General features: G+C 38.4%; 1 protein-coding gene and 1 pseudogene across 1 annotated transcript; both read right to left on the reverse strand.

The window, feature by feature from the left end:
- Positions 1 to 3309: 3309 nt before the first annotated feature.
- Positions 3310 to 5088, reverse strand: LOC132171938 (tetrahydroberberine oxidase-like). The gene has a single exon (XM_059583355.1). The coding sequence runs from the start codon at positions 5086 to 5088 to the stop codon at positions 3469 to 3471; it is 1620 nt and encodes a 539-aa protein (XP_059439338.1). The 3' UTR covers positions 3310 to 3468.
- A 4946-nt stretch (positions 5089 to 10034) lies between these two features.
- On the reverse strand, positions 10035 to 11655 carry LOC132169600 (tetrahydroberberine oxidase-like; annotated as a pseudogene).
- Positions 11656 to 22665: the final 11010 nt, after the last annotated feature.

Below are 22665 nucleotides of genomic sequence, written 5' to 3' on the forward strand. Positions count from 1 at the left end.
AACAAGATAGGATGATAACAATAAACAAAAGATAAAAACAAAAGGATAGGAAACCTGATTTTAGAGCCTGTGCTCTGATACCAAATGATGCGAACCTCAATCGACTTGCTTTGAGACCCAACAACAATATTGGAATACGGACCCAAGAAAGCTAAAATGCAGATTTTGATAGAAAACCTTGACCCAACGTTTACAAATGAAACGCGAACCAAAGGTATAACGAAACAACCATCGACCCAACGTTTATAAATGAAACGCGAACCGAAGGTATAAGGAAACAACCATCGACCCAACGTTTATGAATGAAACGCGAACCGAAGGTATATAAATTTGAACGCCACAAGGAAGAATCCTTGATAAGTTCACAAGTTCTCTGAAGAACTAATAGAAGAAGCAAACCTCACTTTTTGTATTTTCATTCATGTTTTCCATTACAATGAGTGCATGCTATTTATAAAGCATGACTGAAAATATGACTACCTACTTGCTATGGAAAGGAAATTAAATTGGTTCCAACATTGGAAAGTAAATAAAGTAAAAAAGGACTAACTAATAAAAGCCTAAAATTAAGGTTGATTTGGTCTGAAATTTGCAGCTCCTCCATGCCAAAAATAGACTAAGATTGGCAATTAAATCACGCCTAAGGAAGGTCTTGAAATAGGTAAGTCAATCAACCAACTAATTGGCATGTAATTTGGCAAGTCAATCATCCAATTAATTGGTATATAATTGGATAGTCAATTAGCCATAATCAACCATTAATCCATGTCATTGCTAAGGAAATTTTGTACAATCTGCTCCATGAATAGCTTGGATCAAATTTATTACGCCTTCATCTCCCTTTGGGCCAAGCTTGGAATGCCCCATTTTAGAATCAGCCCAAATCTCTTGAATCAGCCCATTAAGTGCTTCTTTGATCTTCTTGGATCTTGCTCTAGTAATAGGCCCAACTGGAACATGCAACGGGTCCTTTAATGGTGCTTGTTGAATCTCATCACAGTGTTCCAAGAATTTTTATAGAATTCAGCTGTATAGCCATCCGGGCCAAGAGACTTTAAAGGAGCCATCTGGTCAAGTGCCTCTTTGACCTCCAAGGCCATGAATTCCCTAGTAAGGGAATTATTCATGTCCTCCGTTACACAAGAGTGCATCCCCACCAAACAGCCCTCCACATCTGTCGTACCCCCCGTGGTGAACAAATCCTGAAAATAGTGAGTAAAAGCATGACACACCCCCTCAAAGCTGGAATGTGCATCACCAAATGCATCGGTAATTTGTTCAATGCGATTTGAACGTCTTTTGTGAGATGCCCAAGCATGGAAGAACGAAGTGTTACAATCCCCTTGTCTGTACCAGTTCAGCTTAGCTCGTTGCCTCCATGCTAAGTCTTCTTGTTCCAGAATATTTGTTGAGGACTCTTCAGCTTGTAACGCTGCTAGCTGAACCGTCAAACTCCTTAGATTACGTTCCACATGGCCAAACTTTTTCCTACTCCAAGCACTTAAAGCTGCAGTGCAGGAAAAAAGTTTGTTTTTAATTGTGGACATCCCATTGTGCATTGTCACCCCCTTTTTCCAAGCCTCCTGGACCACTAAAGAATAATCTTCCTCCAAAGCCCATTTAGCTTCATATCGAAAATTCCTCCTGTTGGCTATATATATATATATATATATATGATATTACCTATAATTATATTTATATATAATAATTGAGAGAAGAATATCTCTATGACGTGGCACATTCCCACGTCAGAATTTTCTGACGTGGGAATTCACCATGTCAGAAATTTTCTGACATGGCTCAGTGCCACATCAGACTATTCCTGACATGGTGAATTCCCACCGGAAAAATTAATCAAATTAAAAAATAATAATAATAATATCTGATATATATATATATATATCAATCCAGATTTTACCTAGCTATATATATAATTATATATCAGCTAGCTAGCTATATATACCTACAATTATACCTCCAGTTATGTGAGTATCCGATATATATATATATATATCTGAAAAAAAAAAAAAATATCTGATATATACCTATATATTATATCATATATTATATATTATAGAGAATATATATCAGATATTATATATATATATATATATATATATATATATATAATATCTGATATATATATATCATAAGTAAGACAAAAATGATCTAACATGGCAGTGTGCCACGTCAGAATTTTTATGACGTGGCAGTCTGACGCGTCAGAATTTTCTGACGTGGTAACTTTTGCCACGTCAGAAAATAAATAATTTTTTAATTTTTAAAATCGTTAAGATTTTCCAGACGTTCCAATTTTTAGCACGTCAGAATTTTCTGATGTGTCTGTTTTGACACGTCAGAAAATTCTGACAAGTCACTGTTCACACGTCAGAAAATTAATTTCTGACGTTTTAAAATTCACCCGTCAGAAATTTTATGGCGTGGTAACAAAACAGGCACTGCAGCCACATCAGAAAATGCCATTTTTTTTGTAGTGCTACGGGTGGTTGGGCCCTGGGGGTGGTTTGGCCACCCCCAGGCGGCCGGTCTGGCGCTGGCCGAACCACCCCCATGGCCTAATGGGATGGTTCTGCCAGCCCCTTGGCTTAAGGGGGCAGCCGAACCACCCCCTTGGGCCTTGTGGGTGGTTTGGCCACCCCAGACGGCCGGCTTGGGGGTGGCCAAACCAATCCCTAGCCAAACGGGGTGGCCGGCCACCCCAACATATTTCTTCTTTTCTTTTCTCTTTTTTTTTTTTGGATTTTTTTTTAAAAAAATAATAATAAAATATGTGATGGGGGTATTTTGGAAAAAAAAAGTCAGAATAGTTGAATTGCAACAATTTGAAAGTTCAGGGGGTCAAGTGTCACGTTTTAAACATTTGAGATAAAAGTACAAATGGGTGAATAGTTAAGGGAGTAAAATCTATTTTTCCCTCATGAGTTGCATATTCTGAAATTTCACTCATTCTGCCCCCATACGGATTCAGGAGCATTAAAGCTGTTTCTCCCTCTTTCTCGTAAAACCTTTGCCAGATGCCTTCCAACCCAAGTTCTGGAATTGGTTCCTGGACATAGTCAGATTTTGCTTTGAAAAGGGATCTTATGGGACTATGCAGCAATCAAATGAAGAAAACCTTAGGAAGCTATGATTTGGTTAACTTCCCAACATCAGAGTAGTTCATTCATATATATATATATATATATATATATATAGCCAAGGCTTAGTACAAGATAAATTACAAAGGAAGTAGAAACAACAAAGCACAAAAAGGAAAGCCACATGTAGAATACGGTTGTTGCTTGCTTAAATCCTGGAGAGAAGCAAAATATATATGGCTGAGGGGTTGCTTGTCACAGGAAGCATGGAGAGCTGTTTGGGCGTGAATCCTGGCTGTTAGTTGGGCTGTCAGTCAGCCTGAATCATGGCCTTTTAATCACCTTGACTGATGGGATTTTATCCTTAACACTAAGCACCTCTCTTCTTCCACCCGGATGAAAAAGGAGGGATGCTTTGTTTATTTTTAAAGAAATTAGCAGGATCAACTACAGTCTTCACATGCACTAACCTGTCAAAGTTGCTCTTGAAATACTTATTACCCCATATCCTAGCCCGTCTATAGCTTGTGTTGCCTTTACCATTTGTTCCAATGTCAAGGTCTCTGTAATTCACATATGCACCTCTTGGAGATTTCGAAACGTAGGGAGCCATGTAGCTGTAAAGCCTTCTGATCCAACTTATATGCCTTTTGGATGCCGCAGTTTCTTCTTCTTCCCAGTACACTACGTATTGGATTTTGTAGATAGTACCAGCTCTATGTGGGAAAGGAGTTGCAGATTCCGCGATTTCACTCATTCTGCCCCCATATGGAGTCAGAAGTATTAAAGCTGATTCTGCCTCTTTCTCGGAAAACCTTTTCCAGATCCCTTCCAACCCAAGTTCTGGAATAGGTTCCTGGACATAGTCAGATTTTGCTTTAAATGGGGCTCCTATGAGAAGAGTCCTCTTGAGCAAAACATTCAAGGATTCGCCACTTGGGAATCCTTCAAAGTAGAGGATAGATTCAATCCAACTTTTTTCAATACAATCTTCTCTCATCAGACCCAGCTCAGGGAAGCTCTGTTGCATCATTGGAAGGAGCTTATCAATCCTTCCAAGATACAAGGAATTGAATGAAGCTTGGATGGTCCTCTTCCCTTCTTGGCTGGAATTTACACTTGTTAAGTTGACGCGGATGAACAAGTCTTCATGAAGCTTGGCTGCAACATATTGCCAACGATGAACTAGCTTGGTGGCATTTTGTTCTAAGTTCCGGCTAACTGTGAAAACAGTCACAGTTGATGGAACATGAACCAATTTTATTTTCCATGCTAGAATGATTCCAAAGCTTCCCCCTCCTCCTCCTCGAATCGCCCAAAACAGATCCTCTCCCATGGATCCTCTGTCCAGGATTCTACCCTTAACATCAACCAATTGCGCATCAATAATATTGTCAGCAGCAAGACCATATTTGCGCAACATCGTGCCGTACCCTCCGCCGCTAAAGTGTCCACCAACGCCCAGAGTCGTGGCAATTCCTCCCGGAAAGCCAAGAGTTCTATTTTTCTCGGCGATCCTATAATAAACTTCACCGATTGTTGCACCAGATTGAACCCACGCCGTGCTATTCTTTGCATCAACACTGACGGATCGAAGATCAATCAGATCAATTAAAACAAACGGCACATCTGAAACATAAGAAAGACCCTCATAATCGTGGCCGCCGCTTCGAACTCTTACTTGCATGCCATGTGTTCGGGAACAATTGATGGCGGCTTGGATGTGGGAGACATGCGATGGTGTAACAATTACAAGAGGTTTTGGGGTGGCGGGTGTCGAGAATCTGGGGTTTTGTATGGAGAATTGTAAGACAGATGAATATGAGGAGTTGGATGGAGTGTAAATGACTTCAGAAATTGTGCTGGAGTTTCCAGAACCAAGTGTCAGGCACTGAAGAAAGTTTTCGTGAGTGTGAGCTGAAGTTGCCCATGAAAATGAGAGAAGGAGAGCGAAGGCAAATGGAAACACAGATGAGCCAACAGGCTTCATTTTCGTGAGTGTGTCGGTGCTTTGAAATGTCATCGCATATATGTCAAATATATGAAACCAAAAATAAAAAGAGGAAGAGAAGTGACGGGAGAGAGAGAAGGCCTGCCGAGTTTTGGGAGAGGGACCATCCAACAATGGCCCGATGTGGCACCCGGATAAGATTCTCATGTTATTTTAGGCACCGGATAAGATTCTCATATTATTTTAAAACTTTATCTTCTACATTGCTGCACCTCATATTAATGTACCTTTATTGTCCTAAACTCCTAAAACAGACACCATTGGCATTGAATGTTGAAAGGTAAATCAATTCTGGGTACCCATAAAAAATCAGAGACACCGCTAAACTAGAAAATGCTGACCCCCACTACCCTATAACTTTAGGGTTCTATACGAAGATGGGACATGCCACGTAGGTAAAAGGATTGGTGTCCCATGTAAAAGATATATGCATACAAGTATACAATCACGACGTGGGTTGTTTATAAATACGAGAATAATAAATAAAATTCGTAACTAAAGAATAAAGAGGTAAATAATAAAGTGACGGTGTTTTTGGCTTTAATTCTACTATGAAAAATTTCATTGCAGAATTGATGATACATGGAGCAATTAAAAGGATTTATACTTAGTTGCCGTAATTTATTTATTTTCAGTTTCGAATGTTCATAGTTTGATAAGTTAAATGATTTTAGAGGAATACTGCCCGTCAATTATCAATTAATTGGTCTCGAAAAATTGCCAGTAACACTCCAAGTTAATAAAAATTAATTAGTTTAATTTTGGGGACGTTACAGATACGTTATTAGAGCATTATGCTTTGAAAACTATTGGTAATAGTGTGAGATTCCTAAGTCTTATTCCTTGAGGAATGGGGCTGGGAGGCAGAGCAAGGAGTTAGTTACCAGTTAATTAATTTTTTGAGGGCATTACAAGGTTTTAAAATGATTGTTCATAACATTACAAAACAATTTTTAGGGATAAAAGTAAAATTAGTCCTTATAGTTGGCTTAAATTACAAATCACTCTCGTGGTATAACAAATAATTTATAGGTGCATGTAATTGGCCAAAATTACAAATCACTTTTTATGGTATAAAAAATAATTTATAGGTCCTTAGAGTACGCCAAAATAACAATTTACTACCTGAAATCAACTTTCGTTAATTAACTTAACAGAATTCATAACTTTATCACGTCATACCCAATAAAAACGCAGCACGTGTTATTATGAATATCTATCTTTAAAAAATGACAACTAAGATTTTGTACATCATTTTAGGATATCAGCTAAGATTATATATCAGACCTCACTCCACGTTATACTGCTACAGTAAGTTAACATATTCTCTTCTATCTCCAAAATTTTACCCTATCTATAAGCCCCTCTCATTTTCGTCTTCTTCGCCTCGATTTGAGAGCCTTTTGCAAGAATTTGACAATTGCATTATGTGAACCGGTTGAAGAGATTATGTTAATTTATTATAACAATATGATGTGAAGTGATGACTGATATATAATCTTAGTTGGCATCCTAAAAAGATGTGAAAAATTCTAGTCATCATTTTTGAAAATCAAGAGTTAATAATAACACGTATTGCGTTTTGAACTGGTTATGACAGGGCAAATAACAAATCTTATTAAGTTGCTTAATGAAAATTGATTTCAGGCAGTAAACTGTTATTTTGGCCTCCCCTAAAGATCTATAAATTATTTTTTATAGTACATGAGTTTGTAATTTAGGCCAACTATAGGGACTTATAAATTATTTTTTATACCACAGATAGTAATTTGTAATTTAGACCCACTCTAGGGACCAATTTTGCATTTATCCGCAATTTTTAAAATTAAAAAATAGTTTCAATGACTTTTTTATTTGGATTAAAGATCATGTATTTGTTGTTCTATAAAAAACGATAGTAATATATATGAGATCTTGTATTTGTTGTTCTATAAAAAAAAAGATAGTAATATATGTGTGTGTGTGTGCGCATGCACGCCAAAGGGGTAACTCAATCAGTTGAGGACCACGCCTTATGAAGCGGAGCTCACTAGTTCGAATCATTCATTTCCCTCTAGTATGGACATGTCAAAAAAAATTGTTGCCAATATATTTCTATGAGGGATGACGTATGTTGTCGCTAATGTAGAATTAATTCTTTTATAGTTATTTTAGATACTATATATATATATATATATACCTAGTCAAGCTGTAAAACACCACTTTTACCGCCTCTAATAAAAATTTAACACGTTAGCATAAACCAATATATAGAAGGGTTAAATACCTCAAACCCCCTTACGGTTTACCAACTTTATTTTTCCCTCTTGGGGTTTTATTTTTATCACAGGACCCCCCTAGGGTTTTGATAAATGACCAATTTAGTCAATCCGTTAGTTGATCGTTAAGACTGACACGTGGACCAATCAGATGTTGACACGTGGCACATATTTAATTTTTTTCATTTTTTTAAAATTAAAAAAAAAAGTATTTTTTTTTTAAATAAAAAATAAAAAAAGAAAAGGAAAAAACTCGGCCACCCCCAGTTTTTTCCTTTTCTTTTTTTTTTTAAAAAAAAATACATTTTTTTAAATTTTTTTAAAAAATTAAATATGTGCCACGTGTCAACATCTGATTGGTCCATGTGTCAGTCTTAACGGTCAACTAACGGATGGACTAAATTGGTCCTTTATCAAAACCCCAGGGGAGTCCTGTGATAAAAATGAAACCCCAGGGGAAAAAAATAAAGTTGGCAAACCCTGGGGAGGTATGGGGTATTTAACCCTATATAGAATTGAGATGAAAACACTAGAAAACAGCCCATCTATCAATTGCAAGCCAACTAGTAACTAGTGCTAAAGGCTCTCTCAATTCGGGTTTCAACCTTTTCTCTCTAGCCGTCAAGAAGAGAAAAAGCGTGAGGGGACCCCTCGTCCTGCTCCACTCAACTATCCCTCTTCCTCTCTCACTGTGTTTCTTCTCACCGATGATATCCTTTCTTGAGCTCTTTCCACCTCTGATGAGGCATTAACCATCGCCTTGCGCAATGTATCCAATCTCCTCCAGAATTCACAACTCCAGCCCCTTCTCTGACGCTCCATTGCCTCCTCCAAGCCACGCCGACAGCCTTTCGTTCAAATTTGTCATGGGTCTCCGATTCGACTTCTTCGAAGCTCGATTTATCATCCCCCCGCAACCCTGCCATCCAATGCACCTCTCCACCATCATCTTCGGCATCATCTCCTCCCACTGTTGCCTCCCGCTCATCCTTCCAGCCTTCACGCGCCAGTGCGTGGATCTCACGTTTTGAGTGTGGAACTCACGAGGCTCTGCATCTTCTTCATCTTTGCGCCCCGTGTTGCTATTTTTGGACTTGGAGATTTTATTCTGCTTTTAATTAAGTATTTCTTTTATGTTTTATTGGTGTGTGTGTGTGTGTGGCTTTTTGTTTTACCTATGGGCTTCAGACTTTGTCTATGTAGAAAATCTTTTTTCCAATTTTCCGGTCTGCTTCTATTTCATTAAGGTATTAGTGGTTTGTCTGGATTAGGTTTTTAAAAATAACCTGAACCAGTTGGACTTCAGACTTTGTGTTTGTGAAGGAAACAATTTTTTCCTTGTACTTAATCTGTACAGTTTCCTTGGAAACTTGTATATATTAATGTTTTTAGGGGTTTTCATACTCTAAATGGTTTTATCGATCCTAATGCGCTAGGGCTTTCATCAACTGCATTCGCAAGTGACTTCAACCGTTTTGATATCCTTCCAGTTCACTAAAGTGCTAGTGGTCTGTCTAGTTCAGGTTTTCCAGTTAAGCCTATATTTATTTTCTGTTTTTTTTTTCTTTCTTTTTTTTTTATTCGTTTGTAATTTCCCTTGAATGAATGAATGTTCTTTAAAAAAAAAAAAAAATTAAATTAAATTAAATTAAATTAAAAATTAATCTTTACCCCCAAAAGTTTGGGGCGATTTGCAATTCGACCTCCAAAGTTTTAATTTTGGCAATCCACCCCTCCAAAGTTCCAAATTTTTGTAATTCGACAAATATTATCCCAAAATTTCCATATTGCCCATGTTTTTTATTTTTTATATAAAAAATAAATAAATAAGTTTGAGGGTACAAAAATGGCTAGATGGCCAAAGGGGTGGCCGTATTTTTTTTAATTTTTTTATAAAAAATTATAGGTAATATAGAAAGTTTTGAATACAATTGGTCAAATTGCAAAAAATTGGAACTTTAGGGGTGGATTGCCAAAATTGAAACTTTTGAGGTCGAATTGCAAATCGTCACAAACTTTAGGAGGGTAAAATATAATTTTCCAAAAAAAAAAAAAAAAAAAATCCCATCTATCACTTGAAGCAAAGCTTTATATAGTTCTTCCTCTTCTCCCCAGAGCTTCGTCGTGGCCACGATTCCAAACACCCTGTGATCTTTGTTCTCCGGTGACCCTTCATCGATGGCGATGATGATTCGATGATGATTCGGTGATGTTCAGCACCGAAGACAAAGAAGAAGTGAGTCGGTGGCGGGGATTGGAGAAGGACTTGACGTCGCAGGCGGATATGATGAGCCAGACCAGGCTCTTCGGCAAGACCCGATTCTACTGTCCTGACCTGGCCATGGGTATACCTACAAAGGGGCATCTCATTTGATCCGAAATCCCTTTCTCCACTCCTTCTGGTCTGCTTTCATAGTCAGAGTTTCACAACTCCAAGCACAAACCAAAATCAATGTTGGCTGGCTTTTAAAGTGAATGCTGGATTTGGAAGACCCATATCTGATTGAAAGTATCAGAATCACGAAATGGGAATGGGAGTGAGGAAGAAGACGAATGAAAAACATGGAGGGCCTACCATTTATCTATGCTTAATTTATAGTATAAAGAGGAAAAGGTAAAAACATAAAGGCCTTATTCCTGAATCCAATTTTTTCTATCTAAATACCTCTAATCACCTCCCTTCTTCGACCCGACTGAAAAAGGAGGTATGCTTTGTTCATTTTTAAAGAAATTAACAGGATCAACTACAGTCTTCACATGCACTAACCTGTCAAAGTTGCTCTTGAAATATTTATTACCCCATATCCTCGCCCGTCTATTGCTTGTGTTGCCTTTACTATTTGTTCCAATGTCAAGGTCCCTGTAATTCACATATGCAGCTCTTGGAGATTTCGAAACGTAGGGAGCCATGTAGCTGTAAAGCCTTCTCATCCAAGTTATATGCCTCTCTGATGCCGCAGTTCCTTCTTCTAACCAGTACACCCGGTAATAGATTTGATAGATATTACCAGCTCTATGTGGGAAAGGAGTTGCAGATTCCGAAATTTCACTCATTCCGCCCCCATACGGAGTCAGCACCATTAAACCTGTTTCTCCCTCTTTCTCGTAAAACCTTTGCCAGATGCCTTCCAACCCAAATTCTGGAATTGGTTCCTGGACATAGTCAGATTTTGCTTTAATACGAGGATATCTAATGGGAGGAGTCCTATTTAGCAAAACATCCGAGGATTCGACACTTCTGAAATTAGCAAAGTAGAGGATAGATTCAATCCAACTCATTTCAATACAATCTTCTCTCACCAAACCCAGCTCAGGAAAGCTCTGTTTCATCATTGGAAGGAGCTTGTCAATCCCTCCAAGATACAAGGAGTCGAATGAAGCTTGGATGGTCCTCTTCCCTTCTTGGCTGGAATTGACACTTGTTAAGCTGACGCGGATGAACAAGTCTTCGTGAAGCTTGGCTGCAACATATTGCCAACGATGAACAAGCTTGGTGGCATTTTGTTCCAAGTTCCGACTAACAGTGAAAACAGTCACAGTTGATGGAACATGAACTAACTTGATTTTCCATGAAAGAATGATTCCAAAGCTTGCCCCTCCCCCTCCTTGAATCGCCCAAAACAGATTCTCTCCCATGGATCCTCTGTCAAGGATTCTACCCTTAACATCAATCAATTGGGCGTCGACAATATTGTCAGCAGCAAGGCCATATTTGCGCAACAATGTGCCGTACCCTCCGCCGCTGAAGTGTCCACCGACACCCAGAGTCGTGGAAATTCCTGCCGGAAAGCCAAGATTTCTACTTTTCTCGGCGATCCTATAATAAACTTCACCGATTGTTGCACCTGCTTGAACCCACGCCGTGCTATTCTCTGTATCAACACTGATTGATCGAAGATTAATGAGATCAATTAAGACGAAGGGCACATCTGAAACATAAGAAAGACCTTCAAAATCGTGACCCCCACTTCGAACTCTTATTTGCATGCCATGTGTTTGGGAACAATTGATGGCGGCTTGGATGTGGGAGACATGCGATGGTGTAAGAATGACTAGAGGTTTTGGGGTGGCGGGTGTTGAGAATCTGGGGTTTTGTATGGAGAATTGTAAGACAGATGAATATGAGGAGTTGGATGGAGTGTAAATGACTTTAGAAATTGAGCTGGAGTTTTCAGAACCAAGTGTGAGGCACTGAAGAAAGTTTTCGTGTGTGTGAGCCCAAGTTGCCAAGAAATGAGAAAAGAAGAGCGAAGGCAAATGGAAACAGAGATGAGCCAAGAGGCATCATTTTCCTTGCTTGAAATATTTTGGAGATAGCTTGTTAAATACACGGAAATGATGAACCTTGGGGTGCTAAAAGCTTGTCCTTATTTGCACGAGGAGACCATTCCAACATCAAGAATGAAGACTGAAGAGACGAGGGGGTGTTTTATAACCGTTGTTAAGACTTTTTCTTTTCTTTTTTTGTGAGAAAAGTATGTTCATTTTTTGACATTTTTGGGTAGAAAGGAAAAAGGAAGAAGAAAAAGGATTAGCAAACATACTAAGAAAATTCGACACAGAAAAGTCTAGAACCCAAGTTGGGTGGCAAATTGACACCTAGAAGGCTAGAACTTTGACCATTAGTTGATTTTTCTTACTCCAATAGGTTTTTGATGAATACATTTTTGATGGTTCTGTTAAGTTTTGAGCTATTTACACTGGCCATAGATTTTCGATGCTGGAAATGTATTTAAACCTGTGGTGGAATAAAGATTAGCCATCACAAATCACAGGATTTTCGCTCGAAGTCTGTAAAAGGGACACAAGTTCAATTTAAGCTAGGCTCCGTTCGGTTCAATGTAAAATGATTTCTGATAAATGTTTTTATTATTTTGGGGTGTTTGGTGTGATGAAAAATAATAGCCAACAATTTTTTTTTTTTTTTTTTTTTTTTTCAGCTTGACTGGAAAAGCCTATTTAATTTTCGAAAAATAGTTTCCATTTTTAAAAAACAATAAACCATTTTATGAGTTTCAACATATCATTCTCAAATTGACAAACCTAGTCAGGACATTGACTGGACTTCACCAAGACTTCACCTGGCCATAGTTGGAATCCCACTGCACTTGGTCGGAGACCTCGCGGGGACTTGGCCGGAACCCAATCGAGACCCCGCTGGGCCATCGTCTGAAGTTCACCAAGACCCAACCAGGATACTGCCGGGACCGAGTATAGACCTCACCGGGACCTATTCGGGACTCATCAGGCTATCGCCTAGACTTTGCCAAGACATGGTTAGGACTTGCTGGGACCTAGTCGAACCACAAGTGGGACTTAGTCAGGACATCGTAGGGACATGATCGCAACACCGTAGGGACTCAGTCGAGACCCGTCAGGATTCGGTTGAGACCCCGTTGGGATTCGGTTGAGACCTCGTTGGGACCTATTGAGACTCATTGGAACCCTATCGAGACTTTGTGAGGACCAATCGAACCACCGTTGGGCCTTCGCCGTGACCCGGTCGGGACCCCACTGGGAACCAATTCGGACTCGTAAGAACCTAGTCGAGACACCTCGGGACTTGGTCAGGACCTGGTTGGGACTTGGAGGGACCCAACCGAACCACACTCGGGACTTCACCGGGACCTGGTCGAGACATTATCGTAATTTAAAGTTTAATATGATTGAATGAAAAAAGAAAGTATATATATATATATATATTGTTGTGGAATTAAAATACAAGATCCCCAAAGAAGCAGAAAAGAACAGAATAGAAAATAGAACAATCACACACGACACCAAGATTTAAGTGGTTCGGCTTAACAAGCCTACATCCACTGGTGGAGACCATCCAGAGGAAATTCACTAACAAAAGATGGAGTACAAAGGAGTAGTAGGGAGAAAACCACTCAAAACCCAAAGTCCCAATACACCCAAATTTCACTCTCACACAAAAGAGAAAAATACAAAAAGAGAGAAAACTAATACAAGAAAAACTCTCTTTTTCCCTAAGTGCCTTACGACACAAACACGTGAGAAAACTAAGTGAGATGGCATATATTTCTTCATTATTGTGCTTCTCTACAAAGGCTGAAGCTATGTCCCCTTTATAGATGCTATAGTCGGACAAAAAGTTCCCCTACAATAGGAGGAAAAACAAAAACTTGTGGGAGTAGAACATAAGTCTACTAAAAGAAGAACTCCAAACCCATTGGGTATTCCAAAACCAAGTTGGATTAAAGCACCACAAAATTATCCAAGAGACAAAAGGAATATTGTTGGGCCCACTCAAAAGTGACTTGACAATTCAAGTCATACTTCAACAACCTCCACCTTGACTTGAATTCCATCAAGTCCCTAATGCAAATCTCCTCATGACATTTCCTCCAACACCCACACAGGCAATCACAAGCTATAGACAACAATGAAGTCCAAGCAACTCTTGAACTTGAGAACCGGAACTGGCTTAGGCTCCGTTTACTTCGACGTAAAATGGTTTCTAGAAAATGATTTTTACATTTTACGGTGTTCACTTCGACGTAAAATAGTGGTCAAAGGAAAATATTTTCTTTTTGACCGAAAATTCTTCTTTAATTTTCGGAAAATGGTTTACGGTTTTGAAAACCCTAAACCATTTTCTGACTATAAGCATCTCATTCTCTAATTGATGGACCTTGCCAAGACCCACTCAGAACCTACTAAGACTTGACCGGGACTCACCCAGGACCCGTCTAGGACCCGCCGGGGACCTGCCAGGGACTTGACCGGGACTCGCCCGGGACTTGTCTGAGACTTGATCGAGACCCGCCCAGGACCCCGCTGGGGGCCGCTGAGACCTGCCTAGGACCGGCTCGAAACCCGACCATCCCGGGACTTGACCGGGACCCGCCCAGGACCTGACCAGGACTTGCCCGGGACTTGACCAGGACCCCGCAGGGACCCGCCTAGGACCCCACCAGGACCTGGCCGGGACTTGACCAGGACCCGCCTGGGACTTGCCCGGGACTTGCCTAGGACCCGCCCGGGACCTGACCGGGCCTTGCCCAGGACTTGCATGGGACCCCGACGAGACCTGACTGGGACCCACCCGGGACCCGCCCGGGACTTGACTGGGACTTGCCTGGGACCTGACTGGGACCCGCCGGGACTTGATCGAGACTCGCCTGGGACTTGATCGAGACCCGCCTGGGACTTGGCCGGTCAAGTCTCGGGCGAGTCCCGGTCAAGTCTCGTCAAGGTCTCGAGCAAGTCTCGGGCAGGTCCTGAGCAAGTCCCGGGCAGGTCCCGGGCAGGTCCTGGTCAAGTCCCGGCGGGGTCCCGGGCGGGTTCCGGTCAAGTCCTGGCGGGGTCCTAGGTAAGGACCGGGCAAGTCCCAGCGGGGTCCTAGTCAAGTCCTAGGCAAGTCCCGGCAGGGTCCCGGACAGGTCCCGGTCAAGTCCCGGGCAGGTCCCAGCGGGGTCCCGAGTGGGTCCCGATCAAATCCCAGCGAGGTCCCGATCAAGTCCCGGCGGAGTCCCGGGCAGGTCCCTGCAGGGTCTTGAACAAGTCCTGTGCAGGTCCCGGCGAGGACCTTATTGGAAAAAATATATATAAAAAAATACTAAAAAAAAATTATTTTCCGTGTGCACGATAAACGTCGTAAAATAATTAGGAAATTATCTATGCCAAAATCACCCCGTAAGATAGGAACGCAATTCTGGACGAATCTTATTCTGATTTGGACTTAGGTTTTCTTTATCCTAATTGAACTAGGACTTAAATCTTCGAATTTCCTAGGATTAATAGGGCTTCTAGGACTCTCCTAAGCCCTATAAATAGACATCTAAGCCTCACAATTCAATACACAATTTCAAGGAGACAACTTTGGGGAAAAGAATTGGAGGCTACTTCTAGGAGCGGTTTTCGGTTCTTTCTTTCCCTTTTCTTTTTAGTTTTATTTTAATTATGTGTAACTAACTCTTAAGGAGGGCTAGATTGAAGCCTTAATTATGTTTACTTAATATTTTAATATTGGCGCCTTTGTGATAACGTTATTATGATGCTTAACTTGATTAATGCCTGTTTTCATAAATTTCTCATATGTGTGTGATTGGCCATTATATGCATGTGCTATGGACTAGTTAATTAAATAAATTTTGATGACCAAGTCCTGGGTTTAATAAGAGTAACAAAAGAAATCCACACCGGGTTCTAGGGTTAATCAACATGGAGAACCGGAAGTAGACACCCATGCCCTAGACCTTATGTGTTTGTCGATTTCCATAGATTTATGATTTCTTAAAGAACAACTTAGTATACACCCATACTAAATTTTTTAAGAAAGAAAAGAGTTAGAGTATACACCCATGCCTCACTCGTTGCTTAGGGAAATCCATAACTTAAAGAGTATACACCCATGCCATTAGGTTGGCAAACATTAGGTATTCATAATATGATTGGATTATTGGCATATTATTATATTATTTGAGCATAATTATTCGTGGATATCAAAGCCCTACCTTTACTTTATCTTTATATATTTTTATTTCTTTTTCATAATATCAATTTAGTGACAAGTTGATATTTTTAATCAATTCTAAATAAAATCAACAATTCTCGTGGGATCAAGATCGTACTTGCTGCACTATACTAACGTTTAATCTTGTGCACTTGCGAGTAAAACGTACTAAATATTATCTATTAATTTAGATAGTATTTAGCACAACAAGTTTTTGGCGCCGTTGCCGGGAATTGTTTGATTTTGTTTGAAATTTTTTCTTTTCCCTTTGTTTATTTTTGTTTTAATTTAGTTTTTGATTTTCTGTTTTTCCACAGTTCCTGTTCTGCCTCCGGAGGTGCGCTCGAGCGCCCATTCCAGGGTGATCGGGAATGGGCGCTCGAGCGCACCAATGCGGTCAAACGCACTAGCAGGTGCGTTCGATCATACATCCGGACAGCAGCACAGTTACCACACTAATTATAGATCTGATTTTTTCTGTTTCTTTTCATGCAGGGTCAGTTGAGTTTACATCTTCGTAAGTTTTATTTTTAATTTTGTTTCTTTTTAATTTTTTTTCTTTTAACTTTTTGTTATTTTATTTTTAATTTCACACATGTGAGGAGGCATTCCGACGCCCTATGGACCATGTTCGTTATGTCATGACCCTTATCACCATGTTAGAGAATGTCCTTCAATAAGACAGATTTCTAACAAAATTTTTGGGCATAAGAACAAATTGTTCTCTAGACCGGGGAACGACCGCTATTTTGATTTCTATAACCCGTCATGGAGCCAACAGTCTAATCTTTCATGGCAAGCTCAAGCTCTTGGAAATCATGCTCCACAATATCATGAACTGCACCATCAATCATATCCGTAGTTCTATGATCAAATACTTTCTTCTCCCATTGATTGGCCTCAACAATACCAAGAGCAACAGTAATACCAAGAAGAACCACCTCCTCCAAAAAGGCCTACCTTAGAAGAAACAATGTCAGCTTTTCTTAGCCACAATAAGGCCTATAATCAACGATTGCAATCCACATGTGTCAAGATGGAGGGTTATCTCAAGCAACTATCAGATATCCTCAAAGAAGAAGAGTGTCAAGGTCAGTTGGTGGCAAATCCTAATGGACAATACATGAAGGAAGAGTGCATTTATTATTATGAGCAAATAACCACCACACTTGGGAATGAAGAAACTGGTAAGGAAATTTTTTGTGAGCCAAGTCTTGAGGACCCTTTGGGAGAGCGCTTTGATGAATTTGTAGGTGACCTATACCTGGACAAGCTACTTGAGTATGCTGAAACTTCTAATAAGCCAAGTCTTGAGGATCCTTTGGGAGAGCGCTTTGATGAATTTGGAGGTGACCTAGACCTAGACAAGCTACTTGAGTATGCTGAGACTTCTAATGAGCCAAGTCTTGAGGATCCATTGAATGAGTGTTTTGATCAATTTGAATTCGACCTGGATCTTAACAAGTTCCTCAAGCAAGTTGAGATGTTTAGTGAGCCAAGTTTGGAGGATCCATTGGAAGAGCACTTTGCTCAATATGAATTTGATTTGGATCTTGACATGATATGTGAGCAAGCTGAGGCCTTATTGGATTCCACTCCTGATAACAACAAGGTGGAAGAAGAAGATGAGCAAATTGAGGTTCTAGATGAGTTATATTGGGAAAAGGAAGAGAGCACTGAGACTTTTTCAACATCAGCTCCTATTCCCGAATTACCAATAATCCAAGAGAGAAGTTTGCTGGGGTTATGTCATAAGCAAATTGAGGACATCAAGATAGAAAAGCTCCCTGAGTTTTCTTCTTACTTTATTCCAGTTCATGAGTCCCCACCGGATGAGAAACTGTTTGAGAAAACTCAAAGTGGTCCTCCCCGATCTATAGACATTTGGAATCACCTTGCAATAGAAAAGATTCATTCCCTTTAGTGCAAGCGAAGAAAAGACTGGTGCTTCAAGTTTAAAGTGCCACAATTTGGCTGAAGACGTTAAACTTAGTGCTCATGGGAGGCACCCCACAACATATCCTTTTTATTTCCTTGTTTGTTTGTTTTTATTTTATATTTATTTTTATCTTATTAGTTCTTTTTGTTTTCCGTTGTTATTTAGTATTTTGTTTTAAAGAGACAAGTGTGCTTCAATTCAAGTTTGGGGGTGTGCTATGAGCCATGCCATTCCAGACAGGTCATCCATCTCCCTGGTAAGATCTTTTCATGTTATGCACACATTGGGGACAATGTGTAATTTAAGTTTGGGGGTATGGGAGATACTTTACACACACTTTGTCCCATTTTTGAAAAAGAAAAAAATATGCATGTTCATGTTGTCTTAAAATTTTGGTTGATCTTAAAAATTGTGATTTGATTCTCATTGGTGAGCTTAAAATTTTGAACACATGATCTGATGATAGGATTTTTCAAATTGGTTACTTGCTTTCGGCAGTTGAGAATTCACATGTTTGATCTGATCTACACAAGCACATTAGCACATAATTTGTGGGGTATGACATGAAAGTCTGATGTGTGTGTTTCTATGTCTTGGGTGAAATTGGATGACTTATTAGATGGATACTTTGGAATATTTATATATATAAAAAGAGAAAAATAGTATAGAAAAAAAAATGATGATCATTGATAAGCTTTTCATTAAGTAACTGGACCTCTTGCCTCAAAGTATTGATTGTTCATGTCAAAAGGTGAAAATTTTTTATTTGGTTAATGTCATTGTTAGTTTGGTTTCGTAGCCTTTTTGACTCGATTTAGTAAGTCCTTAGGGGTGTTTTACACCTAATGCCCTAAAACCATCTGATTTGGGAGTCATTGACTTAACACTCGCTACATGGGTCAATTAGAAAGCTTAAGGGAACCAAACATTGCACAGCTTGACCAAAAAGAAAAAAAAAAAAAAAAAGTTATATCATAGATATTCATTCTAATGGAAATTTCAGTGAACTTTGAGATATTGAGACATTGCACATTGGAAATAATTGGAAGCTTCATATTTATGTGTTAGTTCACTTTATACTATTTCAAACTTGTGATGCCTTAGCATGTCTTTTGTAAGTAATTAAACTTTAAAATTCCAATTCATTGTAAAGATGGAGTTTATCTTTTTAAGTTTGCTAATAAATGAAAATCATGATCGTGAGTGATACCTTAATTTCGGATAATATGAACTTGTGCATAATGTTTGTGGGTAACATTTCTAAAAAACCCTTACGAGACTTCACTCGTCCTCTAGAGAATTCCAAGGGGTTTAAAAGGCTTGTTGCATATGCTAAATGAAATCCTACATCCCACGAAAGATGGATTTATCTTTTTGTCTTTTGTTTTTCATTTTGTTTTTAGTTTAGTATTGCTAAGGGACTAGCAATATGTAAGTTTGGGGGTGTAATAAGTACCAAAATATTCATATTTTAGCCCTTAAACTTATATTTGTTAATTCCTTAGTTTATGCTATTTTATTTCCTTTTTGTATTTTCTTTGTTTTATAGGTTTTTGGAAGAAAAGAAAGCGTTTTCGGAAAAGTTCCAAGCATAAAGAGCAAACTGGGAAGACCTAGAAGATATGGTTAAGCTTAACCAATTATAATAGAGGACCTATATGATGTGGTTAAGTTTAATCAAATAAAGGAAATGATCAAATCGGAATTTCTCAAATTGGAGGCAAAATCGGATTGGATTCAAATTTGGATTCTGCACATGTCTTGGTATTTTGACCATATCTTTCAGTTCAAATATCCGTTTGAGATAATTCAAGCGACATTCGAAAGCTAACTCAAAATTATACAACTCATTGTGAAATAGAATTTTCCTAATTAGGAAAGTATCTATGCCAAAATCACCCCGTAAGATAGGAACGCAATTCTGGACGAATCCTATTCTGATTTGGACTTAGGTTTTCTTTATCCTAATTGGACTAGGACTTAAATCTCCGAATTTCCTAGGATTAATAGGGCTTCTAGGACTCTCCTAAGCCCTATAAATAGACCTCTAAACCTCACAATTCAATACACAATTTCAATTAGACAACTTTGGGGAGAGGAATTTGAGGCTACTTCTAGGAGCGGTTTTCGGTTCTTTCTTTCCCTTTTCTTTTTAGTTTTATTTTAATTATGTGTAACTAACTCTTAAGGAGGGCTAGATTGAAGCCCTAATTATGTTTATTTAATATTTCAATATTGGCGCCTTTGTGATAATCATATTGTAATGCTTAACTTGATTAATACATGTTTTCTTGAATTTCTCATATGTGTGTGATTGGTCATTATATGCATGTAGTATGGATTAGTTAATTAAATCAATTTGGATAATCGAGTCATAGGTTTAATAAGAGTAACAAAAGAAATCCACACTGAGTTCTTGGGTTAATCAACATAGGGAACTAAGAGTAGACACCCATGCCCTAGACCTCATGTGTTTGTCGATTTCCATAGATTTATGCTTTCTTAAAGAACAACTTAGTATATACCGATGCTAAATCCTTTAAGAAAGAAAAGAGTTAGAGTATACACCCATGCCTAACTCGTTGCTTAAGGAAATCAATAGCTTAAGGAGTATACGTCCATGTCCTTAGGTTGGCAAACATTAGGTATTCATAATATGATTAGATCATTGGCATATTGTTATATTATTTGAGCATAATGAGTGGTGGATATCAAAGCCCTACCTTTACTTTATCTTTTTATATTTTAATTTCTTTTTCATAATATCAATTTAGTGACAACTTGATATTTTTAATCAATTCTAAATAAAATCAACAATCCTCGTGGGATCGATCTCGTACTTGCTGCACTATACTATCGTTTGATCTTGTGCACTTGCGAGTAATACGTACTAAAACTTGCAAGGAACGTGAAAATATGAAGAATAACATGAAAACTAAGTTAATGCAAAGGAGTTTACGTTGAAAGTGGCAAACCAACCCAAAATCTTCTCATTCTCTCTCAAAAATATCCTTTCACTCTAAGATTAGTGTTTCTGGTGTAGGGGTGGGTTTAGGGGTGAGAGGGAGGGGTATTTATAGGAGTGGGAGGCGTGCTGGTGTCTGAAAATGTGGAGAATGGGTTAAAATTGCTTTTTAAACTGTCACTGAACATTGAGTACTAAGGTGCGAATGTTTAGTGTTCTATTACATAGTAGTTTTAGGGTTGCAGGTCGAACCTTTAGTCAATACCCAATGGTTTCAATTGGGTCAACGAACGTTCGGGATGGTCCCCTATCGAACGTTCTCACTAAGGTCATGATCTAATGGTCAGTGGTCCTTGTCAAACGTTCGGCTAGAGAGCTGAAGTTGGATTTTTAGGGCTATATTGTAGTGAGAGCTTAGTCAAAAGGATTGACACTTCTTTAAAAGGTTAAAGGGATGTTTTATAAGTTAAAGTGAATGGTTGTTTCTAATAAATCATTTTTGGATATTTTGGGGCATCACATTTGTATTGTATTATAGGTTCTTCAGGAAAGCACCAACCCTGTTAAGAATGGGTAATATCTCGAATAGACAATACATGATAGTTATGACTTATTAGCACATTAGTTTTCTGCATTAAAACTTATAGGCGATTGTTGCTGGGATTACACCTATACATCTCGAAAGCCAAAACTATATTTTCTGGTGTAATAACAGAGGCAACACCTCATTTGCTTGCTACAACAAATACATGTTTACTTATGCCTATAACAAGAGCTCATATCATACTCGACTATAAGATTTACTTTCTAAGTCTTAGACTTATACAGTGTTTGCGGCTTGTCAGATTATTTGTTTTAAGTAGACTTTTAAAGAAAAGAAGCCTGAAGACTATTGTATTTATATTAGGTTTGATTAGAATAATGGTAATTCAATTAGTAGCTCCCGATCTGTGATTAGTGATAGTATATGCATGCCTAGTGACTTAATTTAGATAACTCAGATCTATCATTTTCACCTTCCGTTACAATTACTCTAAGTATGCTTGATGGAGGATACCTTCAGACAGTTACCAGTGAACTGAACTTGAGTGATTGTTAGTAACCCTACTAAAATGATTAAGGCCAATTTTGGGGGCGTTACATAAATGATTTATTTTTGTTGCCTCAGATCATTTATTTTTTATTTCTACATGTTCATATTCTAATAAGTTAAAAGATTTTATAGCAGCAGCACCAGTCAATTATCAGTTAATTGGTCTTAGAAAATTTTCAATAGCAATCTAAGTTAATCAAAATTAATTACTTTAATTTGGAGACATTACAAATATGTTATATGAGCATTATGCTCTAAAAACTGTTGGTAATAGTGCTAAGTATTTCACTGTAGACTTTTTTCAGAGAGTGTGAGATTCTCGAGCCTTATTCCTTGAGAAATAGGGCTACGTGGCGAACCAATAAGTTAATTTAGTTAACTAATTTTCTTGGACATTACAAGTAATTTACAAGATTTTAAAATGATTGTTCAGAACATTACAAAACAATTTTTGAACTTAAAAATTAGTTTCAATGACTAATTAATTTGTATTAAAGATCTTGTATTTGTTGTTCCGTAAAAAATAGTACTATATATATATATAACTTTACTAAAACTATTACCGGCGACCACTATGTTGTCGTCAATATATTGATGACGTGTTGTATACTTATTTTAGATACCATATTAGAAACAACAATTTTGTAGTCATTGATAGTTTAGATGCGTTCATATTGGTTATAAGCTTAGACAAAGTGAAAAAAAAAACAAAAAAGAAAAATTACAGAACTAAGTTTCAGTTTAATAAATACTACAGAAGATTCACGCCTATGAAACCAAATCCATTTATCTATGCTTAAAGTAGGAGTAGAGAAAGGAAAA

This window comes from Corylus avellana, chromosome ca2, assembly GCF_901000735.1.
Source record: "Corylus avellana chromosome ca2, CavTom2PMs-1.0".
In the NCBI taxonomy this organism is placed as follows: Eukaryota; Viridiplantae; Streptophyta; class Magnoliopsida; order Fagales; family Betulaceae; genus Corylus; species Corylus avellana.